This window comes from Colobus angolensis, unplaced genomic scaffold (genome assembly GCF_000951035.1).
Source record: "Colobus angolensis palliatus isolate OR3802 unplaced genomic scaffold, Cang.pa_1.0 Scaffold137, whole genome shotgun sequence".
Lineage (NCBI taxonomy): Eukaryota > Metazoa > Chordata > Mammalia > Primates > Cercopithecidae > Colobus > Colobus angolensis.
In genome coordinates this window covers 750,624-772,924 of record NW_012114455.1, presented here as the reverse complement: position 1 = coordinate 772,924, position 22,301 = coordinate 750,624, and the positions used below count along the sequence as shown (strand labels likewise).

Below are 22,301 nucleotides of genomic sequence, written 5' to 3'. Positions count from 1 at the left end.
CTATTGTCTTATTCTGTCAGCTCCCACATCTCAAAAAATCCAGGCTTAATAATTTACAGCGGAAATACATTTAATAAATAAGCGGCAAGATTGGAGCTGTCAGCTCCGCACAATGGGGTTGTTTGCATCTTCCTGCTTGGCATCAGCTCCTGCTCTCCCGCTTGCTTCAATGAAACAATCCCATTTGCTATTTTCATAAAATTAGTTCCTCTGCAGTTTCTATTAATCAGAACCTTCTTTGGAAAGAATTATACTGAGATTTCATCACCATCTGAGTTCAATCATTCTGTGAATTTGATGAATTTTTATCATCTTTATAAGTGGCAGAAAAGGTAAGACTTGGGTGGGCTGATGTAAGTGGGCGGAGAGCTCTCCTCTCACATTGGGTGAGGTCTGACAGTCCTGGGAACCTGGATGGATCTCCACCACCACACATCTGGGCAGCTTTCTCCTCAAAATACATCTCCTTTACATCTAAGTTCCAAATCTTATTTGCATCATGGACTCTTTTACAAATCTTATGCGAGGTATGAATACTCTCCCTGGAAAAGCCCATATATGCCCATGTACACTACACACAAAATTCAGGACACTCCCTCTCCTCTCCACATATATGGCCCATCATGGATCCCAACGTCAAAGCTAGGTGCCCTCTTTTTTTCTAACCATCCTCACTTCCTTTAAGAACTTTAGGCTGGAATAGAAATTCAGTCACCTCCAAAATCCTTTGTAGAAGGAGAAAGAGAAAACATTTTTTAAAGAGAGAAGGAGCATAAAAGTAAGAAAGTTTCTTTAATATGGCCATATACTTTCTGAGAAGTAAGAAAAATGGAAAACAGAAGGCAGTTCAAATGAGCCGAAATAAATAATGAAGGCCCAAGTATTCATAAATTGATGCATGCTGCACTGCAGTTGTGTGAATGAGACATGAGATCAAAACTTGGAAAAATTTTGATGAATTCTCCCTGCTTCCAGCCTATCTAACATCTATCTCATCATAAAATAAACTCTACACGAGGAAAGACGCAGTCTGGAGGAAAAAAACCAGGACCAGGGGAACTGGGGTTCTAGTATTAATACCACCTCCATCTACTGACTATGCGATTTTAAGCAAGAGGTAGCATAGCTCTATCAATGTGCGATCTTTAAATTAACACTAAATGATTTCCAAAGTTTGTTTCAATTCCCACAGTTTATCAGACATGATTCATTAGGAATCTCTAAGGTAGTAAGAATTAAAACCTTTACTTAAAGGGCCTAATAGTGAATATTTTAGGCTATGGGCCATATAGTCTTTGTGGTAACTACTCAATTCTGCTGTTATAAAGCAAAAGGAGACATAAACAACACATAAACAAATGAGTATGCCTGGGTTCCAGTCCAGTTTTACTTATGGAAATCAAAATTTAAATTTGATATCATTTTCATATGTCACAAAGCGCTTTTCTTCTTTTGGTTTTTTTCAAGCATTTAAAAATGTAGATATCATTCTTAGCTTGCAGGTTGTACAAGCTAAGAGTAAGCCCACAGGCCATATAGTTTGCCAACCCTTGATCTATAACATCAGCTGAATATTGTGATCCCGAAAATCAAGGCGGTAATTCTGGGTGGCCTTGGAAGGTCAGTAATTTGCCTTCAACTACTGACAATAGTTGTTGAGGATATTTTTGTTTACTTGGTTTCTCAATTAGTAAAATTGAGAATTAGCAAAATTAGTAGTTTTTGAGCCTCAGCCAATAACCAACAATTACTTCAGTTTTTGCTACATTTTCAGACCTGTAGAAATGCTAATGTAATCACACAAGAAATTGTGTACAAAAAATTCAGGGCTCACTGGCAGAAAAAGTTTTGATACCTATAAAATGAGCAAGAAAACTTTACATCTTCTCTTGAAATCATTCCATGCCCTTGCTAACCCTAGTGGCCTCTTTGTACTCTTACCCTCTGCTAGGCAGCATAACGAGTGATTTTACACATTTGAGGAGGAAATGAAACGCTGGCTTTTGTCATTATTGTTTTGATTTTTTTGTTTAGGAGAGAAGAAAATAAGTTAACAAAATGGCTTGCATTTATATATGCCGCCTACGTGCATTCTACAAGTATAGTATGAAGAATACATACAGTAGAGATGTGGAGCAATGTGTAGCGGTGCTGTATAACATGTCATGGGGAAGACTTTTCTTTTTTGAGATGGATTCTCACTCTGTTGCCCAGGCCAGAGTGCAGAGGTGCCATCTTGGATCACTGCAACCTCCGCTTCCTGGGTTCAAGAGATTCTCCTGCCTCAGCCTCCCCAGTAGCTGGGAATACAGGTGTGCACCACCATGCCCGAATAATTTTTGTATTTTTAGTAGAGATGGGGTTTCACCATGTTGGCCAGGCTACTCTCAAACTCCTGACCTCTGGTGATCCACCCGCCTCGGCCTCCCAAAGTGCTGGGATTACAGGCATGAGCCACCATGCCCGTCCAGGGAAGACAATTTTTTAAAAGAGAAAAATTAGATAATCAAATAACCAGTCTTTTTTAGAGTGAGGGACATAGTTTTGATTCTGAGACAGCAAAGATGAAGCACTAAGATGACAGCAATTCTTTCAATCTCATTGAGAGGGTATGATATCATTTAATTAGAAAACTATTAATAACACCCCTCTCCTAGTTAAGGGGTGCAACTGGGGAGTACTTGGGAGGTGGGTCCCCTCTTAAGAGAGAGAAAACCTAACAATGTTATGTTCATTCAGGAAGATGTAAAAAACTTTGGAGTACCTCATCATTCATGTCCATTCTTTTATTTATTTATTTATTTTTGTCATCCGGTGACTTCCGAACTTCTTATTGGCTTCCTGCTCCCCAAAGGGTACCCTGCTTCTGCTGGCTCAGCGCCTCAGAACTTTGGTGTTTTTGGTCTCAGACACCACTTTGCCATCCACTATCCTGGACAGTCTTTTGGATGGTTTGCATCGAGTTGCTGCTGTCCAGGGGATGCATCACTACAACTGAAGTCCTCCCCATCTTCCAGCAGGCAGCAGTAGGTGGCAATCTCAGCCTCCAGCTTGACCTTGATGTTCAGCAGGGCCTCATACTTCTGGGCCTGGCATTGCCCCTCTGCCTGGGCCTGTGCCAGCTCTGAATCCAGGTGCAGCAGGGCCCCACTAAGCTGCTCCATATGCATGGCATAGCAGGCCTCCACCTCCCTCAGGCTGTTCTCTAAGCTGGCCTTCAGATTTCTCACTGAGTCTAGGTTTATCTCTAAGGACTGAACTATACATCTCAGCTCCATGAATGTCATCTCAGCAGCTCCTATTTTGGTGGACTGCGTGGTGACCACTGTGGTGTGCTCCTCAGTCTTCTGGGACCAGTACTTGTCCCGCTCTTCTCAGTTCTTCTGAGCCAGCTCATCATACTGGGCCAGGAGGTTTGTATGATATTGCTGAGGTCCTGAGATTTGGGGGCATTTACCTCCGTGGTCAACCCAGAGCTGGCAATCAGGGCTTGTAGACCTTTTACTTCCTTCTCTTGGTTCTTTTTCATGAAGAGTAGCTCCTCCTTGAGAGCCATCTCTGTCTCCAGTTGTAGCTGACTGACATTGGTGTCATCAATGACCTTGTGGAGCCCATGGACGTTGCTCTCCACAGACTGGCACATGGCCAGCTCTGTCTTATACTTGACTCTAAAGTCATCAGCAGCAAGACCGGCACTGTCAATCTGTAGAACAACACAGAATTTCAAAGATATGAGCCCTCAAGTCCTTGATTGTCATGAAGTAATACCCCCAGACTCTGACCTGGGGTCTCTTCTTTTCCAAGTGCTCTCAGATTGTGCTCACCAGCCTCTGACTCTCAGTCACCAGAGTCCTCACTCTGTCCAGGTAGGAAAGCCAGGCAGTCACTCAGGCCTTGCATGGTATCCTTCTCATTTTGGATGTCCCCCATTCCTTCCAGACCCCTGGCCATCCCTGCAGCCAGGCCTCCAGACCCCCAGCCACCCCAGAAGCTTGTGCAGAAGGACCCTGAGGTTCGGGAGCCCAAGCCCCTGAGGCCTGCATAAGACTTCGCCTGCGCTGCTGATGGACCAGATGATATGGCTGTGTGGCTGGATGGAGTCCAGGGACTGGTAGTTGGTGGAGGTGGTAAAGCAAATGGTGAAGTTCATGCTGCCTAAGGAGAAAAGCCAGAGGACAGGACTCAAGTTTTGTCGAGCCACGCCCATTTTTAATTTATAGCTTAACTGAAGCCAGTATGAACATTAGAAGTGTAAGGAAGTTAACTTTTCCAATCTCAAACTTTGAACTTTTGACCACTTTCCTCCAAAATATTAAGGTCTCAAAGCCAGTTCTGACCAACTTGTCTACACATTACTTTCTATCATTTGTCTCCCTATTATTCTCCAGATACTCAGTGCTCATTCTTGCCTTGGCCTCTTTGCTCAGAGCAAACTACTTTCTCTTCCTGGATTCTCTTCCACCTTTCCTGTTCCTACTCATATGCTACGACCCAGCATTAGTTCTAGCTCTATGATAAAGACATACACGTTAATTCCAGCCATAACAAAATATCCCCCAAATAATACAAGGGAAGAAGTGCTCTGGAAACTACAAAATGATCTGCAAATATGAAGTATTATTATATTTTGGAGAAATTAATTGTACAATAGGGTTGGCCCATTGTTATATCTTGTTTTAAAGTGTTTCCTAGTTGTTTCATGTGTTGTTGACCTAACATTACAAAACCACAGGCTATTAAGACAGGAGTCACATCTCATTTCTGGTATATCCTCACAGTTCCTAACAGAACATAGCTGCAGTCAACACTCAATTCCAGTGAAATGAATTCATCAAAATAAAGGATTTCAGCCGGGCGCGGTGGCTCAAGCCCGTAATCCCAGCACTTTGGGAGGCCGAGACGGGTGGATCACGAGGTCAGGAGATCGAGACCATCCTGAGCTACACGGTGAAACCCCGTCTCTACTAAAAAATACAAAAACTAGCCGGGCGAGATGGCGGGCGCCTGTAGTCCCAGCTACTCGGGAGGCTGAGGCAGGAGAATGGCATAAACCCGGGAGGCGGAGCTTGCAGTGAGCCGAGATTGCGCCACTACACTCCAGCCTGGGCGACAGAGCTAGACTCCGTCTCCAAAAAAAAATAAAAATAAAAATAAAAAGGATTTCTTAGCCACAGAGCTTCTCACTGGGCCAAGTAATGTTAAGTTGCTAAACACACAAGAAATCATTGGTTACTTTATGTGACTGCAAATGAAGCCTTGAAAGTAGAATAAATTTGAGACGTGCACTTGAAATTCAAGCATCTTCTTCTTTTTGGTTCATAAAGCTGTGATTCAGGAGAATTCCTTAAATCAGAGATTCAGTGCTCTAAGATTGAATAGTTTGCTTCATGATATTTCTGAATTTTGTTTAGGGTCAAAGGTTCAAACGGTGCAAGTCTCCAATTTGGTACTGATTTTTGTTTTCCCTTCTTGATTCAGTGGTGGAGCACGTAGCCTGTCTGTCCTACTTCCTTTGGTTGTCCTGATTGATGCGTCTTTTGGTCTAACAGGCCATAGCCTCAAAGCAAAGTCATGGCAAGCTTTAGTTGGCAGTAAGGTAACAGCAGTCTGCCAATAGCGTGGGCCAACTCCAGTTCCAGCAGCCCGGCGGCAGAGGGTTTACATGATGGACCCAGGGCCGCTTCCCCAGTCTGTCCCGTGGGTAGAATGATCCTTGCCTTAGTCTGCTTCGCAAGGCTAATGGAAGAATTAAATGCCAAATAAAATAAGGCGAGATAAAGATAAATGAAGCGTGCCGTTATTATAACTGGTGCTTCGTCCTCAGTTTCCTCCAGGAGGGTTGTTGGGGCACTTAATGACCGGGCCTAAGCTGACTTGTCCCCCACATCTTGCGCCCCACTCGAGCCAGTGGGTTGGGGAGTGAAATGTTCATCAGACCCCAGAAAACGCACTTACGTCTAGATGACTGTGCAGCTCTCCAGAGTTCGAGATCTGAGCTGCCCAGCCCTGCCGCTTCCCTGCCTGGATGCGCCGTCTCTATGGTGACCCCGAGTGAGGCCGGAAGAAGCCTCTCTCTTCCGCCCAACAACCCGCCCTCGGGCTAGACTGACCAATGGCCCAATGAGTTACGGAGAGATGATGTGATTGACATGGGGGTGTGTGGCGTGCAGCTCGGACCGCTGCTACCCAACTGAACTGAGGTCGGTCCAAGGGCCGACAGGCACCGACCAATCGGAGGGCGTAACAAAGGGTGACGAGCCAACCCACCGCGCTCGGCGTTGCCGGGAGCCGCGCTAGGCGTAAGCTAATAAGGAAGAAGTTGGGCGTTGAGAGAGCGACGCTGATTAGTGAACGTTAAATCACCTGAATGAAAGCCCACTTGTGATTCGCCTTAAGTAAACCGGAGACCGGTGGGCTGGAACGGGCCGGAATCTGAGGTGTGAGTACTGCCTGGGTGGACAGTGGGATCCAGGTGAGGGGGGCAGAGGTGAGGAAAGCAGGGCGGCTGCGGAGAAGGGAGAAAAGTGGCGGGTCGGGCTGAGGTGGTTGGAAGAAGGCGTGGGCGGACGGCGGTGCACGGACCTCGCAGACCACCCTTACCGCTGATCTGGACCCAAGGCCCGGCTAATAAATACTTAATGGGAGGCAGAGAAGGAAGGGCTGTTTTATGTTTCATACTCTTAAGAAAAGGAAGTGTCAGTGCCTGATTCAGATCTCTTATGATCAAACCTTAATCCCTCTCCAGCTACTGGGAGGTGGCCAGGTGAACATTCTGAAGACGAGACATGGGGGGCATTGTTTTCCTGTCGCCAGTTTGAATCTGCAGCAGGGTTGGGGAGAAGCTTAGAGTTCCAGTAGAGTGTTCCCAGGCTGCAGTGCTGTGAGATGCAGAGAGCGGAGAGACCGAGGCTCTGCAGCCGTTCCAACCCACAACACCGTCCAGGAGAGAGATGCAAGGACGAGACCTAGGTTTACTGATCCTCTTTTTCCATCAACGTGTTAAGAGCTGATGCTACATCGGTGGCATTTTGGGAGCTTGGCAACCGATTTTTTCCCCAGGCTTGCATTTTATCTAATTACAAAGGTAGAAGCGTTATTCTAATATTTTAAAATTCAAAAGATAGTGAAGTGTTTAAAGTAGAAGCATACAAGTGTGGAAGTAACCGCCCAGTTATTTTTGAAGGGTTGGAAAACAGCTATAAAGCAAAGTGGAAAGGACTCTTCCAGAAGAACTCCTGTAACCCACTGTTTTCTGTTGCTTTCAAGGGCTTGAGTCAGTGTGAAAATCGGGGGATGGGTGAGATATCTCCCACCAGCAGCAGCACTTAGGCCACATTACCCTCTGAGGAATCCACATTTGTCTTAGATAGTAAGTCATCTTATAATGGCCGTTAGTATTCTCACTCATGATGATCAGCCTGGTGATGAGTACTGTGTTTTTAATCCATTAGGTTACCTGTGCAGGGATCAGTCAATTTATTCCTGTTTTCTCTTGACAGCTGATGAAAGGGTGTGTAGAAACAACCATTAAATGAACACACACATCTAAAAGGTTTTGAACAAACTCTTTCCAAAGAAAAACCTCACAGCATTGAGCACAGAAGGAAAACATTGGCCTTGTAGTTGCTCTTGTCAGCTACTGAACTGTTCAAATTTAAATTACTTTTTTTCCACTCCAGTCTACCTGCTTTAAATGCCACAGATATTAAGTAAATGGACTTACCCTTGGAATTGGGTTGGACAAGCCATCACTTCTCAAAGAAGGTTTAATGACGGCGTGAACAGTAAATAAAAACACTTTCGTTTTTATATTTTATTGTATTGTACTCAATAACAATAATTTAGCTATTCTAATATGGGAAATTATCACAGATATTATTCTCACGTTGAAATCAGATAAAAATGACTAGATGTTCTCTCTTCCCCTATAGCAGCACTCTATACTATACCCAGCCCTTCTTTTCTATGCTTAGTAAGAAACTGTATAGTTTGCTTATAAAACTATGAGCTCCATTCTTAAAAGAACTTGGGAATATTTATCTTATTTACTTTAAAGCCATACCATATGTAAACCCAGTGTCTCATGAACTCTTAAGCTACTAAGGGGTATTGAAGGGCAACATTTCTAATGGTGCCAGCCAGCTTCAACTACCATTTGCCCTCTATTCTAACTGTTAAGAGTTGATCCAAGTCTTCTAGGTTATTTGTGTAATATCCAGAATAGCACAAATTAAATTTAAATAGTTGTTTTCTTAAGGGCAGTACCATCAGGTCAGTCAACTAAGCTAGAAACCTGTGTCATTTCTAACACCTTCTCCCTTGACACAGCTAAGACTGGAGTTCAGACCCTCATCTCTTATCTGGAGAATTGCATTTCCTAACTGATCACCCAATTCGTATGCATCCTGCTGCCCATTACCTTTTTAAAAATTAAAAATTATCACAAAAAATTTAAAAACAGAAAATAGTACATTGGGTAGTATAATATCTATGTTTCACCAATCAGATTAATAAATATTAACATTTTGGCACACCTGTTCAAGTTTTTTATTTTAAAGAAATAAAACATCACAGATTTAGTTCAGATCCCTTTTATTTCCACTCCCAACACTATTCCCTTTCCTTCCTCCCTCTCCAGAGGCAAACAGTCTTTTGAAATTGTCATACATCATTTATGCCCATGTTTTTATACTTTTGCTGTAGATATGTATGTCAGAAACAATACATCTTACTGTTTAAATTGTATTTAATTTAAAAAATACAAGTAGTATTGTACTGTGGGTTCCATTTTGCAACTTGTTTTTGTCACTCAACATTGTTTTTTTGATATATTCCCATCAATACATATAGATCAATTTCATTTTAAATATTCATTATGAATATATAATATTGTATCTGTTCCCTGACTGATGGACATTTAAGTTTTTTCCTGATGTTTTGCTATTGTAAACAAAGCTGCAATAAACACCTTGTACATGTCTCTTTATGCAAGAGCTTTCTAGAACGGTGGTTCCCCAAAGAGATGTTGCTGCCCATTTTAGGGTGTTTGGAATTTGTGAAGATGTATTTTGTTACTCTTTGATTGGAGGCACTACTGGGGCTTACAGATCAGGAATGAGGGATACTGGATGTTCTGTAATGTATGGGACAGTCCTTACAACGAAGAATTGTCCTGTATCCTGTGCAACTTTTGAGTATCCCACAAGATACTCATTTATAATTATCTGAGTCTAGAGCCGAACTCCAGTTTTTGTATAAACATAATGTATTTTTTGGCACAGTTTAATATAGTAAAATTTCCAGGAATGCAGCTCTAATGTAAATCAGAGGAAAATTATACTTATTTGTGGTTTGGAACTTTAACAAGAGTTGTTCATCACTCTAGCAAATCACATAACTGAAGGCAGCACAGCTCGTGGTATTTGAGTTGCCAGAACAACACACCTGCATAGTCTGCATTTGAAGCTTTTGCGTTCGTGGTGATTCTAAGTTTAGGTGCAAGCATCTGACTACTGTACTTCATTATGTATTCTCGTGTAGTCAGCCTGAACATTTGTATATTTAAACATATGCTATTTCATTACGAATTACTTTCCATTTAAAATCGACTTCTGTATATCATACAGAGATCTAGTTTTATTATTTTCCTATTGGAGAATCATTTGTCCCAGCACTATCTATGAAGTTCTTTACCCACTGAATCATAAAGCCAGCTCTGTGCTTATAGGAAGTTCTCACAAATGCAGGGATCTGTTTCTGGGTTCTTGATTTTATACCACTGGGCCATGTGTCTTTGTGCCACTATCACACTGTTTTAATTACTTTGGTTTTTTAATGTGTCTTGCGGCAGCTGGTAACAAGAAAGGCAAGTTGCCATCCTAGTTCTCAAAATTGTTTTGGCTATTGGGTTTTTGCTCTTCCATATGAATTTAGGATCTGTTTTCAAGTTCCACAAAAAATTGTTTTTTAGACGTTGGTTAGAATTGCATTGAATTTATAGGTTAAGGAAAATTGAGATTTTTTAATTGAACCATCCCATCCAGAAACACAGGTTATTTCTCTGTTCAGGTCGGCTTATTTCTCTACCCAGGCCTTTACTGTTCAGGTCTGCTTTATTTCTCTAATCAGGTCTCTCTCTCTCTCTCTCTCTTTTTTTTTGTCTTTGAATAAAGTTTTATAATTTTAGCTATATAAATCTTACTCATCTTTTGTTATAGTCATATTTATACAGATATACATATACATATCCACATCTTTTTGTTATGAAAGTTTCAAATATTCAGATGTATAGAAAATTCCAGGATAGCAAACATCTACATACTCATCACCCAGCTTCAACAACTAGCTCATGACCAGTCTTGTTTCATGCCAGCCCCTTCACCTCCTCTCACTCAGACAATAGAAAGCTCCTAGAAACCCTTTTCTGTTACCTGTAATGTGCTACATGTGTATATGCATATATCTTTATCATACTCTTTTAACAATATAATAATAGCATATTTTTCAATAATGTTTTTTCACTGAAAATACAAACAGTAATTTCCTAATATTATCAATTATCTGGATGTTCTTCAGATTTCCCCAGTCATTTCATAAAAGGTTTTTGCAATGCTTTGTTTGAATCAGCACCAAATAAGGGTCCGTATACTACACTTGGCTGACACATCTCTTGATATTCTTTCTGTAAAGTAAACATTTTAGTGAAGGGTTTTACACATACAGAAAAGTATATAAATCCTAAGTGCATGGTTAGATACAACATCACCGTATGAACAAAGCCAGGTGACCAAAACCCAGATCAAGAAACAGAATTTTATCAGCATCTCCCTGAACCCCCTACAGTCACTACATTTCACAAGCCAACCATACCCCTAACCTCTAGCCCCTAAAATTAGTTTGACCTGTTTTTGAACATTATATAAATGGAATCATATACTATGAACTCTTTAGCCTCTAGCTTTTTTTCATTCAATATTTGTGAAATTCATCTACATTGTTGAGTATAGTTGTAGTGTGTTCTTTCTCATTGCTTTATACTATTCTCATTGCTTTATACTACATAATGCTTTATATACTGTATGAATGAATAGATTGTAGATTGTAGAGTACTATATCCACTCTATTGGTAGATATTTGGATTGTTTAAGGTTTTAGCTATTTCAGGTAGGGCTGCAATGTCTTTTTTTTGAACTTAGGTGTGCATTTCTGTTGGGAATGCATCTAAGAATAGAAGAGCTGGATGTAGGGTGCATTTATATTTAGCTTTATTAGATACTTCCAATAGTCTCCAAAGCAGTGGTTGACAAATTATGGCCCTTGCCAGCCGTATATGAGGGTTCCAGTTACTCCACATCTTTGTCAACACTTGGTGTTGTCTGTCGTTTCATGTTAGCCATTCTGGTGGGTATATGAAGCTACTGAATTTGGTTTTCATTTGCAATTTCTGGATGACTAATGAAGTTGAGCACCTTTTTACATATTTATTCTCATTCAGGTATCCTCTTTCTCAAGTGTTTATTCTTTTTTATCTGCTTGATCTATCAGTTTCTGAGACATATTTAAAATCTCCCACTAAATTAGTGGTTTTATCCATTTATTATAGTACTTCTGTCAGTTTTGGCTTTGTATATTTGGAGGTTTTGTTGTTAGGTTCACATTTGTTTCAAGTTGTATCTTTTTACTGAATTGTTCCTTTTGTGACTGTTCTTATTAGTATGTTTCAGAGCTTTACGTCTATTTTGCTTGGTACTAATATTGCTTCAGTAGCTTTTATTTTGTTTCGTTTGTTTTTTTTTGAACTGTGGCTTAAAACAAAAACAAAAACAAAAAAAACATAAAATTTCCTGTCTTAACCATTTTTAAGAGTGCAGATCAGCAGTGTTAAGTATATTCACAGTGTTGTGAAACACAGCTCCAGAACATTTTCATCTTGCAAAACTGAAATGCTATACTCATTGACGGTCTCCCTATTCCCTCCTTCCCTGGTTTTTGTCTTGTTAATATTTGCTTTGCATGTCTTTCTCAATCTCTTTATTTTCAGCCTCTCATTATACTTTCTGTAGAGCTTTTGTACACAGGTATTTTTAAAAACAAAAATCTAAGAGAATTTCTTTTAGTAGCCAAATATAATGTTTCCTTGTACTATGATTTCTGCTGTATTTGGGTTCATTTTTACAATCTTATTTTGTATTTTCCATTTTCCTTGCTTATTCTTTGTTCTGCCACCCACCTCACTACCACTGACTCTTGCCCCACTTTCTGTTTTCTTTACTTTTTTTTCACTTTACTAGTATAGAAGCTATTTTTTCTATTTCTGTTGCTTGCTGTTTACCTATGTTTTTTTAAACTTGTGTACTTAGCTTAAAAAACATATACCTCCTCCAAAACAAAATAACTGTAGAATGCTTTAACTATGAACTATCCTTTTCCATCTACCATATAACTGTTGAGTAACATTTAGTTCTTTCTGATTTTTAACCCCTCAAAAATTGTCATTATCACAGAAATCTTTACTGTCAATATTTCTTAGTATTTTTCTCACCAATCTTCCTACATCTCATACCTCCTTTCTTGGTTCATTTTCCTTCTTGCTGAAATATGTCTCTGAGTAGCTCTTCCACTGAGGATCCATGAGAGGTACCAGTCTGCATCCTCACCCCTGGAATCTGTGACCATGACCTCGTTTGACAAAAGGGTCTTTGCAGATTTAATTAAGTTAAGCATCTCAAGATAATACTAGATTATTTGTACAGACCCTAAATCCAATGACAGGTACCTTTACAGGAGACAGGAAAGGTGAAGACAGACACAGCAGAATGCCATGGGAAGATGGAGGCAGAGACTGGTGTTGTGAGTTAAAAGCCAATGAACGGTGCCTGGAGCTACCAGAAGTTGGAAGAGGCAGGGAAGGATTCTCCCCTAGAGCAGCCATCCCCAGTCTTTTTGGCACCAGGGACTGGTTTCATGGAAGACAGTTTTTCCACAGGTGGATGCAAGGGGATGGTTTCAGGATGAAACTGTTCCACCCCAGATCTTCAGGCATTAGATTTTCCTAAGGAACCTGCAACCTAGATGCTTCGCACATGCAGTTCACAATAGGGTTTGTCCTCCTATGAGAACCTAATGCCGCCACTGATATGACAGGAGGCGAATCTCAGGCAGTAATGCTGCCTTGCCTGCTGCTCACCTCCAATGACAGAAGGTGAAGCTCAGGCAGTAATGCTGCCTTGCCTGCTGCTCACCTCCTGCTGTGCAGCCCAGTTCCTAAAAGGCCATGGACCAGTACCAGTCCATGGCCCAGGGGTTGGGGACTCCTGCCCTAGAGCCTTTGGAGGGAGTACAGCCCTGCTGACACCTTTATTTTGGATTGCTGGCCTCTAGAACTGTGAGAAAATAAATGTCTATTTTGAGCCGCTAATTAGGAAACTAATAGATACCCCATCGCGCTTATATCTCACCCATCTGTAACATGGCTATAGTCATGCCTTTCTCAGAAGCTTCACGCTGGGATTAAATTTAAATGAGATGTGTTTGCATGGCACTTAGCACACATAAATGTTCAAAAATAGTGATGGCTGTTCCTCTTCTTTAAGGACTGAGAGTTTTCGTCCTCTTGAATAAGAACTCGACAATAGAGTGAGAACTATCTGTCTTGTGATCGATTGCCTGGTGAGTCAAAGCTCACACCATGGATTTAACCTGAGAGCTTCAACTTCTGCTTTGGCCCTGGAGTTCCTTCCCATGCCCCAGTGTCTTCTAACAGTTCTTAGGGTTTTGTATCTTGAGAGGGTTCAGTTTTCTCCCGTGGGCTGGGGGGAAGAGGTCAAAGTAGAACTCAGGTACCAAATTTGAAGGGAGACACTCAGAAAGAACTTCTGAGTGCAGAGCAGAAAACACCCCTCTCAGTCCCCGCCAAAGAGAAAGGCTTTGGGTTCTAAATTTCCAGTTTCCATTAAGGGACTCTGGGACTGGACATTTCTGAAAATTAATGACCTGTACTGAGTAATCCTCCTGACACACTGATCATCAGAAAATTCCCTGTACTGAGTTTAGGCTTTCTGTATTTGTCTGAATGCCTTCATGGGAATGTGTGGCAGGAAGGCGGCGCTGGAGCACAGAGGACACTCGATCGTGCGGCGCGCAGGGCGGGGGGCCGCCGCCGTCTCCCCGCGGGATGGCTGGCACTGTGCTCGGAGTCGGTGCCGGCGTGTTCATCTTAGCCCTGCTGTGGGTGTCAGTGCTGCTGCTGTGTGTGCTGCTGTCCAGGGCCTCCGGGGCAGCGAGGTAAGGCATTCTTTCCAGCTGGGAGTCCCAGGTAAAGCAATTAGAGGCAAAATCGCTGATGCTCATTAAACATTTAGAATTTAAGAGATCAGTTTTGTAATTACTGGCAGTTTGAATGAGTTGCATTTTAACCTCTTCTTATAAGCACGAACTGTGTTATTTATGCTCGGAAGCCGAGATGGGAGGAGAAGGAAGTGGTGTTCTTGAGTTCTAACTGTGGCAAGAAATTCTGCTTTCACTGCTTATTGAATTTCTGGAGGTCGTACGTGTGTGTGTTTATGAATTGTTCAGATTTATGGCAGAGGCTTGGTCCAGTCCCCGAGGCTCTAGCCCTGGACCCAGGAAAACTAAAGCAACATGTGATGAGTTGGGCCTGCTTTCTATATCACGCGTTGCCTTCAGAACAGGGTTAGGCCATAAACCGACTGAAAAAACTGTAGAGTTGCACCAAGATAGTGTTAGTATGAAGCAGAGAGTTGTAGAATTTTCTAAAGTATTCTGTTCTAAAAACAACAGAAGTGGAGGTGGAGAGGGGATGCTTTGTTTTTTCTCGATTATGACTTTGGGCAGAAGTAAAAATAAAAACTACACATTTCCGTTCCTAGGAATTGGGAATTACCAAGAATAAACGGGAATGCACTTAGCTGGTACCTGTCTAGGAAGAAGGACTTTGGGATGAAGGGATTGTTGACAGCAGGTCTCTGAACATTGTTAAGGGACTGAAATATAGAATATTGGCTCTAAGGAAGAGTCTTTCCAGACCTAACTGATCAGAGAAAAAACTGTAAACAGTGCTTTTAATATTTGTCTTTTTGACTCCAGGTTCTCTGTCATTTTTTTATTCTTCGGTGCTGTGATCATCACGTCAGTTCTGTTGCTTTACCCACGAGCTGGCGAATTCCCAGCCCCAGAGGTGGAAGTTAAGGTAAAGCTGTTGGTTTTGTTTTGCCTCCTGAGCTGTAACTCTTGTTTCTCTTCATCTGTGTGTCCATCCTGCCCTCGATGTTCTCTGACACCGGTTTCCCAAGATGTCAGAATTGTAAAGTTCAACCAATGGTAGGGAAAGTTCAGAGAGAGTTTTAAGTTTCCCTGCCCCTTCACTCAAGAAAAGAATCTTACTCTGAATTCCACCTCTAACCCCACCAGGCAGTTATTTGCCTGATTTGGTCTCATCTCCAGTTTGCATCAAGTGGAAAACAGCCTGTTGGAAAGCCACATCGTACCATGGGGACAGAAAAAAAAAGAAAATGAAATAAGGATAGTCACAGGCCTGCACCCGAGGTGGAAGTGTTCCCATTCCTGGCAGCCTGGGCTCCTAACGGCAGATCCTGGACTGAAACTGATGTGGTGCCCTGAAGGTGCTGACGACATGCTTCTCCAACTGCATGTGCTAGAATTTTCCCAACAGTCTTCTGAGAGTTCTTTGGTCCTCATGCCTGGGACCATACCTGCCAGCACCCACATCTTTAAATGGATTTTTATCATCTCAGAGTCCTTCTCTGGAGTTCTTTACCATGGCTTTACCATGCCTGGCTGGTCTCAGACCCATGGGATCTTGACAATGGCATTGACCTCTTCTGTCCCATTACTCCTTCTCACAGCTTTCCTCTTAACCTTCATTTTGATGTTTTAAGTGATAGTCATGAAACTAGCTACAATTCTTTAAGGGATTTCTGTGTGCCAGGTCCTGTGCCAAACACTTTGTTTGCACTGTCTCATTTAAACCTCAAGACAGCCCTAAAGAGTATGACATAGGTACCATTATCATCCCCATTTTGTAGGTAAGAACACTGAGTCTGTCAGAGGTTAAGGTAACTTGCCCAAGGCCACATAGCAAGAGGCAGAACAAGGATTCAAGCTGAGGTCTGTCTTCAAAATCTTCATCGTTGAGAACTTAACAGAATATCCAGGGCAGTCCCAGAGAGCTCATGGGTTAGCATTTTGACACTAGACAACAACAGTATACAAGAATATGCGTGTAACTTTTGAATTAAAATCGACACTCTAGGATTAACTATGGCAAGAGGAAGGAAATTAAACTCCAAGGGAAATAGTACTTACCACACGCACTTAAGGAATTATTTCCATTGATGCCAGTTTGTTGTCAGTATTTGGAAAATACTCTGGAGGTCTGGGTACCACGTGTATGAGCCAGGGGCAAATTCCCACCTCACTTATCTTTTTTTTTTGAGAGAGAGAGTCTCGCTCTGTCGGCCAGGCTGGAGTGCAGTGGCACGATCTCAGCACACTGCAACCTCCATCTCCTGGGCTCAAGCAATTCTCCTGCCTCAGCCCCCTGAGTAGCTGTGATTATTGGCATGTGCCACCACATCCAGCTATTTTTTTTATTTTTAGTAGAGATAGGGTTTCACCATGTTGGCCAGGCTGGTCTCGAACTGACCTCAGATCACTCAGCCTCAGCCTCCCAAAGTGCTGGGATTACAGACATGAGCCACCGAACTCGGTCGCTTTCCTTGTCTTTTAAGGGGGAGAGTGATGTAGGCTGGCACATTTCTGGATGCTGCACATATATACATTGGGAGAAGGGCACAGAGCAAACACATTTTTGAAATCAATCCCTCTATTCTCTGTCATATGAGTTTCAGACCCAGGAGACAAGAATGGGGTTTGAGCAAAATACTTTTGTCAGCATGGCCGACAGAATTGGAGTTCTCATTTTCAGGTTTTGAGAGCTGGCCTTTGCAGCAGCGTGGCTCAATGCGTTATCAATAATACATGGCCTGGGCCTTCTGCACCCAAGGCCTGCTAATTGGCTAATTAAAAAGTGAAACGTGTCAAACGAGCAAACATGTGGCCCGCAAGAGACTTGTTCAGTACCGGAGCCAAGGTCAAAGTTATGTTAAAGCTGTTTTATCAAACTGACCTTTGTTGTAAGTTGACTGTTGGGGTAATCTCTGGAGCAGCTGAGGTGTCTTTGGATCTCAGGGATTCCACCAGGGCTTGAGTCTGAGAGGTGCTTTGCGTGTGGCCACTGTGTTAGTTTTCTATTGCTGCTGTAACAAATCGTGTGAACTAACGGCTCACAACACAGATGTATTATCTTACAGTTCTGTAGGTTAGAGTCCAAAATCAGTCTCATTGGGCTAAAACCAAGGGGTTGGCAGCGCAGCATTCCTTTCTGGAGGTTCTATTGGATACTCCATTTCCTTATCCTTTCCAGCTTCTAGAGGCTGCTCGTATTCCTTGGCTGACAGCCCCCTTGCTCTATCTTCAGAGCCAGTGACATCACACCTCAGTGACGCTTCCATCCTCACCTCTCTCACTCTGACCCTCTCTTCCACCTCCCTATTCAACTTAGAAGGATCCTTGTGATTACACTGGGTCCACCTGGATTGGATAATCCAGGTTAATCCCCCCTTTTTTAAGGGCAACTGATTGGCAATCTTAATTCTCCTTTAACATATAATCTAACATATTCACAATTTCTGGGGATTAGGATGTGGATATCTTTGGGCCGTTATTCTGTCTACCACAATTGCCTTTCAGGTGTTTTGGATTCTCTCCTAGGTACTGGGATTTCAAACCGGTGAAGTTAGTCAGCCACTTGGTTGGTTGTGTTGCTCCATTAGGTCTGTAGATTAAATTGCTTTTTCCTGCCCAAATTTAAGTACCACCATTTGGATCTGGGGAGAGTGGAGTTCTGGAAGGGGACAGTGGACAAGTGCGTAGAGCCAACACCAATTATAGGGTTTTGTCAGCAAAGACCAACATCTTTGGGGCCTCAAGTGTAAGGCCAGGCAGCCCATTGTCTGCTTTGGGGTAAGTTACCTATCCTCTTAGTGTTTTAGTATCTCAGGTAAATTACCATTTTCCCTGCCCAGTGGCAAGGGACTCTTCCGCTGACAGCTTTAAAGTTAAGTCACCTTTCATTTTGAAAATGAACCCTCCTGAAATGGCAATGGATTGATGATTTTGGGGGTTGGGTCTTAGATACATGGGAGTTTATTATACTACTGCATTTTTATGTATGTTTAAAATTCTCTGTAATAAAATGTGTTTTAGCAACAACAAAAATGAGCCTTTCTAGGACCCAGCAAAAGCTTCTCATTAACTCTTTCAGATAATGTATTTCAGAATATAAAATAATTCATCCAGGGACTTCAAAGTGTCTACCAACCTCCTAAATTGAGCCATTTGTTCCCTGTACCTCATTAATCCCTTCTTGACCTGTGTCTTCTGCTCAGGGAGTTGAGGAAAAGATTCTTTTTTCTCCACGTACAGAGGAGACTCAGGGCAGGATGTTACTGGAAGTTACACTCATGAACTAACTCTTGGCCCACTCATCACGGAGTTCAGATTAACCCAGCCAGGTGCCTAACTGGTAGTAATTTCATTTTGATGTTTTCTCTCTCCAGATTGTGGATGACTTTTTCATTGGCCGCTATGTCCTGCTGGCTTTTCTTAGCGCCATCTTCCTTGGAGGCCTCTTCTTGGTTTTAATCCATCATGTTCTGGAGCCGATCTATGCCAAACCACTGCGCTCCTACTGATCACTCTTCAGGAAAACGAAAACCTGTTCTCTCCTTCATTGTGATGATATCGATGAGCAGAAAGGCACGATTCAGAGCCTTGTTTTGACAGCCCTTCTGCCTTAAGACTAGAGGAGTATCCATCCATCTCTAAGACAAATCTCCTGAGTCCTGGCTTCCAGAAACAGGATTGCCAAATTGTCCCTGTGGGGCTAGATTCTTACCAGCTTAAGAAGGATATTGCTATCTTCTTAGTACCCGTACCTTAGGATTTCCAACTGTTTTGAAAGGGAAATAGTAACAGTGATCTGCTTAGAGTGGATTTTCACTCAAGTCCTTAGTAAGTGGATTTTGGGGAAAGGAGCACATGGGCTTCTGGTTCTTTTTGATAATATATAAAATTCTTTGTTATGAAGTTGCGGTCGTTTGCAAAGGAGAGGCACTCAAATTCGAAAGGTTATTTTAATGTGATAATTTGGAAGACTTATTCAAATGTTGGTCACTGACCACTCTGTGCATATATTTCTGCAGAGCTCCATAAAGGCAATGAGTGTCACTTCCCTCTGCTCTAATAAAGCAATAAATAATAGCTAAAGGGCTGACTTTCACTTTGAACTCTTGGCCACGGCTTTTTGAATCAAGTATCTTTAGGTTTCCTTGGGATTAGAGGAAAGGTATGGAAATATTGTGTTTTGGTTTTTGTTGTTGTTGTTTTGTGTTGCCATGTATCTGTAGCTTTTTTTCTTCTATGATGTGGTGGGCTCTGAGTGCCTTATTTAATTACCATGAATCCATTTTGGGGTGTCTTCTCTTTCATCTTTGTAGCCCTTTCTCCAAAGCTCGTGAGGAAGGTATATTCTCAACATTAGATATAACTTTATACTTATCTCCGAGACCAAATGAAATTTGCATTAAATGGAGGGGCTCTGGTCAGGTTCCACTTTGGAAGTCTGATCCTGACTTCCTAGAGCCATTTGAAAAAGAGTCTTCTGGCTTAAAATTAAGAACCAAGAAAACAAGTTGGAAAGAGATCACTGATGGAGTACGTGCTCTATGCCAGTAGTACACTAATTCCTTTGGGGTTTAATTTATTTAATTTTTACAACAGTCTCATTTTTATCATCCCCACTTTAAAGTAGAAAAACTGGAAACTTAAAGAGATCAACTGACTTGCCCAAGCCTCACCTAACAGCCAGTGTGCAAACCCAGGTGTGATAGGCCCCAGGGCTTGTCTCGGAAAGAAAATACACGAGGCTTTGTGGAACTCTGAGAGCTTGAGGTAGGTTAAGGCCACTGTTCCTTCACTTTCTTTCCTCAGTCCTGTTTTCAGGGTAGAGAAGGTACCCAGTGCTGCCACCCCAGAGGCAACTAAGCTCTAAATTCCAAGAAGAAAGAACAGGTAACCATTGAGAGTCACGGGCTGGTGAGGGGCAGGTATAGTTATCCCTGCATCGAACCATTTCCTTTGTCTTACTTACTTTGTAAAAACTTTGCAGAGAAGGCTTTGTACAGAAAACTTCAAAGGAAATAGTTGCCTAATCTGGCCTAGGGCACACAGGTAAGAAAAGAAGAAACATCCTCTAAGCAGGTTGAGGGAGAGAAAAAAGAATGCGTAAGTCTTGAGGGAAGTGAGACAAGCTGGGATCCTCATGTTATTGTGTTACTCTGTGAGTCTCCCTGTGGCCCAAGTGGAAGCTTGGCTCCTAACAAACTCGAGCTGCCAATTGTTGCCTTCCTCTGAGGGCCTTGCTCAAAAAGTAACTCTGGGAAAACTCTTAGAGGTTCCTGACCATGAATCCACCTTTTTTATTCCCCCCAAAAGTTATTCAACTATTAGATCAATGGATAATAACTGTGAGGTTTTGGGTGCCTATTTAGATGGAGGAAAGTGTATTAAGGTTGGAAACTAAATTCTATCCTTAATACTACTGTTTTCTATTTTTTTTTTTTTTGCCTGATGTGACAGGCTTATATGTTAAAAGATTGGCTTTAGGCAAAAAAGAAATACTCTGTGCAAAGTTTATTTCAGCTTGACTTGACCTACCATCTACAGACCTGGAGTCTGTAATTACCAGCTGTGGTGAAATGAATGATAGATTTCTTTCTACCTGCATACTCAGTGCAGTTATGCAAAAAATCCCCACGGGGTTGGGATAAGACGTAGAAGGCTGAGAGGGCTCAAAATGAATTTCACTGAGAGTTTGGCATGGGATAACCCTACAGTCAATGTCTGTTATGGTGCCCTGTATGCTCGTGGCCTTCTTGGAGACAGGGCTCAGAGGTCGTTCCTTAAATACAGACAGAAGTCATCTTAGTGTTCAGAACCATTCTGCGATCAGTGGCCTTAGAGCGTGTTCCCTCCTACCCTGCTCCCTACCCAGACGGGATCCTGTGGTAGACTGGTCATCCCCGCCGTTTGGAAGGTGGAGAGGGAGAGTAAATCTGGGTTTCTATATAAGAAAATAGGTGATTTCTTCGCTTCTTAAAATTGTATCCTGACAGAAGCTGAATTAGCAGGACACCACCCTATCCCCACAATGGAGATCACAATGGGTAATTTGTTGATAAGTTCCTTAAAGTTTTCACTTATAAAAATGGAAGTAAAGCTACCATTCTTTGTGTACAATGTAAATGTAATGTAAAACTGCATCAGAGTTACCATACCAATGTCCGGGGACTAGGGAGTACACAGCCATTCATTCTCGCATCCTGCCGTTCACTCAGCATGTAGCCCGTAGGGTGTGAAGCGCTAGTCCTGGTGGAGTAAGCCCATCAGAGAACTAGGCTGTGAGGTGTCCAGACTGTCTTCCTCTCTCCATCCTGGAAGGAGGGCATCCAATTGATTTTTAAATGTTTTTATTCTAACATAAAGCAATCCATTTTTTGTTCTGTTATTTAACAGAAACTTTAGTATCAACTCTATTTCATGGTTGTTGCAGTTGAAGTGCTTCTGGTTTATTTTTTGCTCAATGTGTAAAGAAACCTGCTGTGATTATTTTACAGATGAGAAACAGGCAGAGAGGACAAGGGATTTAAAAAGTTTCACAGTTAATTAGAAGTGGGGGTCCAACTTGACATCAGGATTCCTGACATCTCATTTCTCAAATAGTTTAAAGATCACTTTTGGCTTTCAAGTAACTCCTTATTTTTACATTGGTTAATACTGTTTCTTAGCTATTTTTACCTGACATTTTCCTAACACATATCCAAAAAGGTAAAAGTTTCATTAAAGGATTCTAATGATCATTTTTAGTAGAAATAACAAACATTCCATCATAATTCCTTTGCTTAAACCTTTAATATCTGGCTGTTACATAGAAATGAATTTCCAGATGTGAGAATCAGAACCATATGGAAACGAATCTGGAAAAGTGTTGATTATCCTCATAGGAGCCTAAGAACTCAGGATTGGAAGAGATTTTATAGTTCATAAAGTTCAACCTTTAATCTCTATTTTCATCCCAATACTTGGAAATAAGTCTAGGGTTCCACATGTCAAAATAACAATTTTTGTTACATTTAGCAAAC

At 41.9% G+C, this 22,301-nt stretch overlaps 1 protein-coding gene and 1 pseudogene across 4 annotated transcripts; one reads left to right on the top strand and one right to left on the bottom strand.

Moving 5' to 3' along the window:
* Positions 1-2,874: 2,874 nt before the first annotated feature.
* On the bottom strand, positions 2,875-4,558 carry LOC105506534 (annotated as a pseudogene).
* Positions 4,559-6,306: 1,748 nt separating this feature from the next.
* Positions 6,307-21,667, top strand: TMEM218 (transmembrane protein 218). Of its 4 annotated transcripts, XM_011934591.1 has the most exons (6): positions 6,413-6,439; positions 7,267-7,369; positions 13,593-14,283; positions 15,106-15,202; positions 16,087-16,094; positions 18,660-19,381. In XM_011934591.1, exons 3-6 carry the CDS (start codon positions 14,072-14,074, stop codon positions 18,742-18,744), a joined length of 402 nt encoding a protein of 133 aa, XP_011789981.1. In that variant the 5' UTR covers positions 6,413-6,439; positions 7,267-7,369; positions 13,593-14,071; the 3' UTR covers positions 18,745-19,381. The 4 variants fall into 4 exon arrangements, with proteins under 4 accessions (XP_011789980.1, XP_011789982.1, XP_011789983.1 ...); XM_011934592.1 differs by lacking the exons at positions 7,267-7,369; positions 16,087-16,094 and having other exon boundaries at positions 6,316-6,487; positions 13,593-13,668; positions 14,113-14,283; positions 15,106-15,208; positions 18,660-21,667; XM_011934593.1 differs by lacking the exons at positions 7,267-7,369; positions 16,087-16,094 and having other exon boundaries at positions 6,316-6,487; positions 13,593-13,668; positions 14,053-14,283; positions 15,153-15,208; positions 18,660-21,667.
* Positions 21,668-22,301: the final 634 nt, after the last annotated feature.

What these genes read in the sequence shown, in the direction of transcription:
- TMEM218 (XM_011934590.1), top strand. Translation starts at nt 14,072, where the DNA reads ATGCCTTCATGGGAATGTGTGGCAGGAAGGCGGCGCTGGAGCACAGAG. An exon ending in AGGGCCTCCGGGGCAGCGAG is followed by an intron (nt 14,284 to 15,105) that starts GTAAGGCATTCT and finishes TTTTGACTCCAG; the next exon opens with GTTCTCTGTCATTTTTTTAT. An exon ending in CCCCAGAGGTGGAAGTTAAG is followed by an intron (nt 15,209 to 18,659) that starts GTAAAGCTGTTG and finishes TTCTCTCTCCAG; the next exon opens with ATTGTGGATGACTTTTTCAT.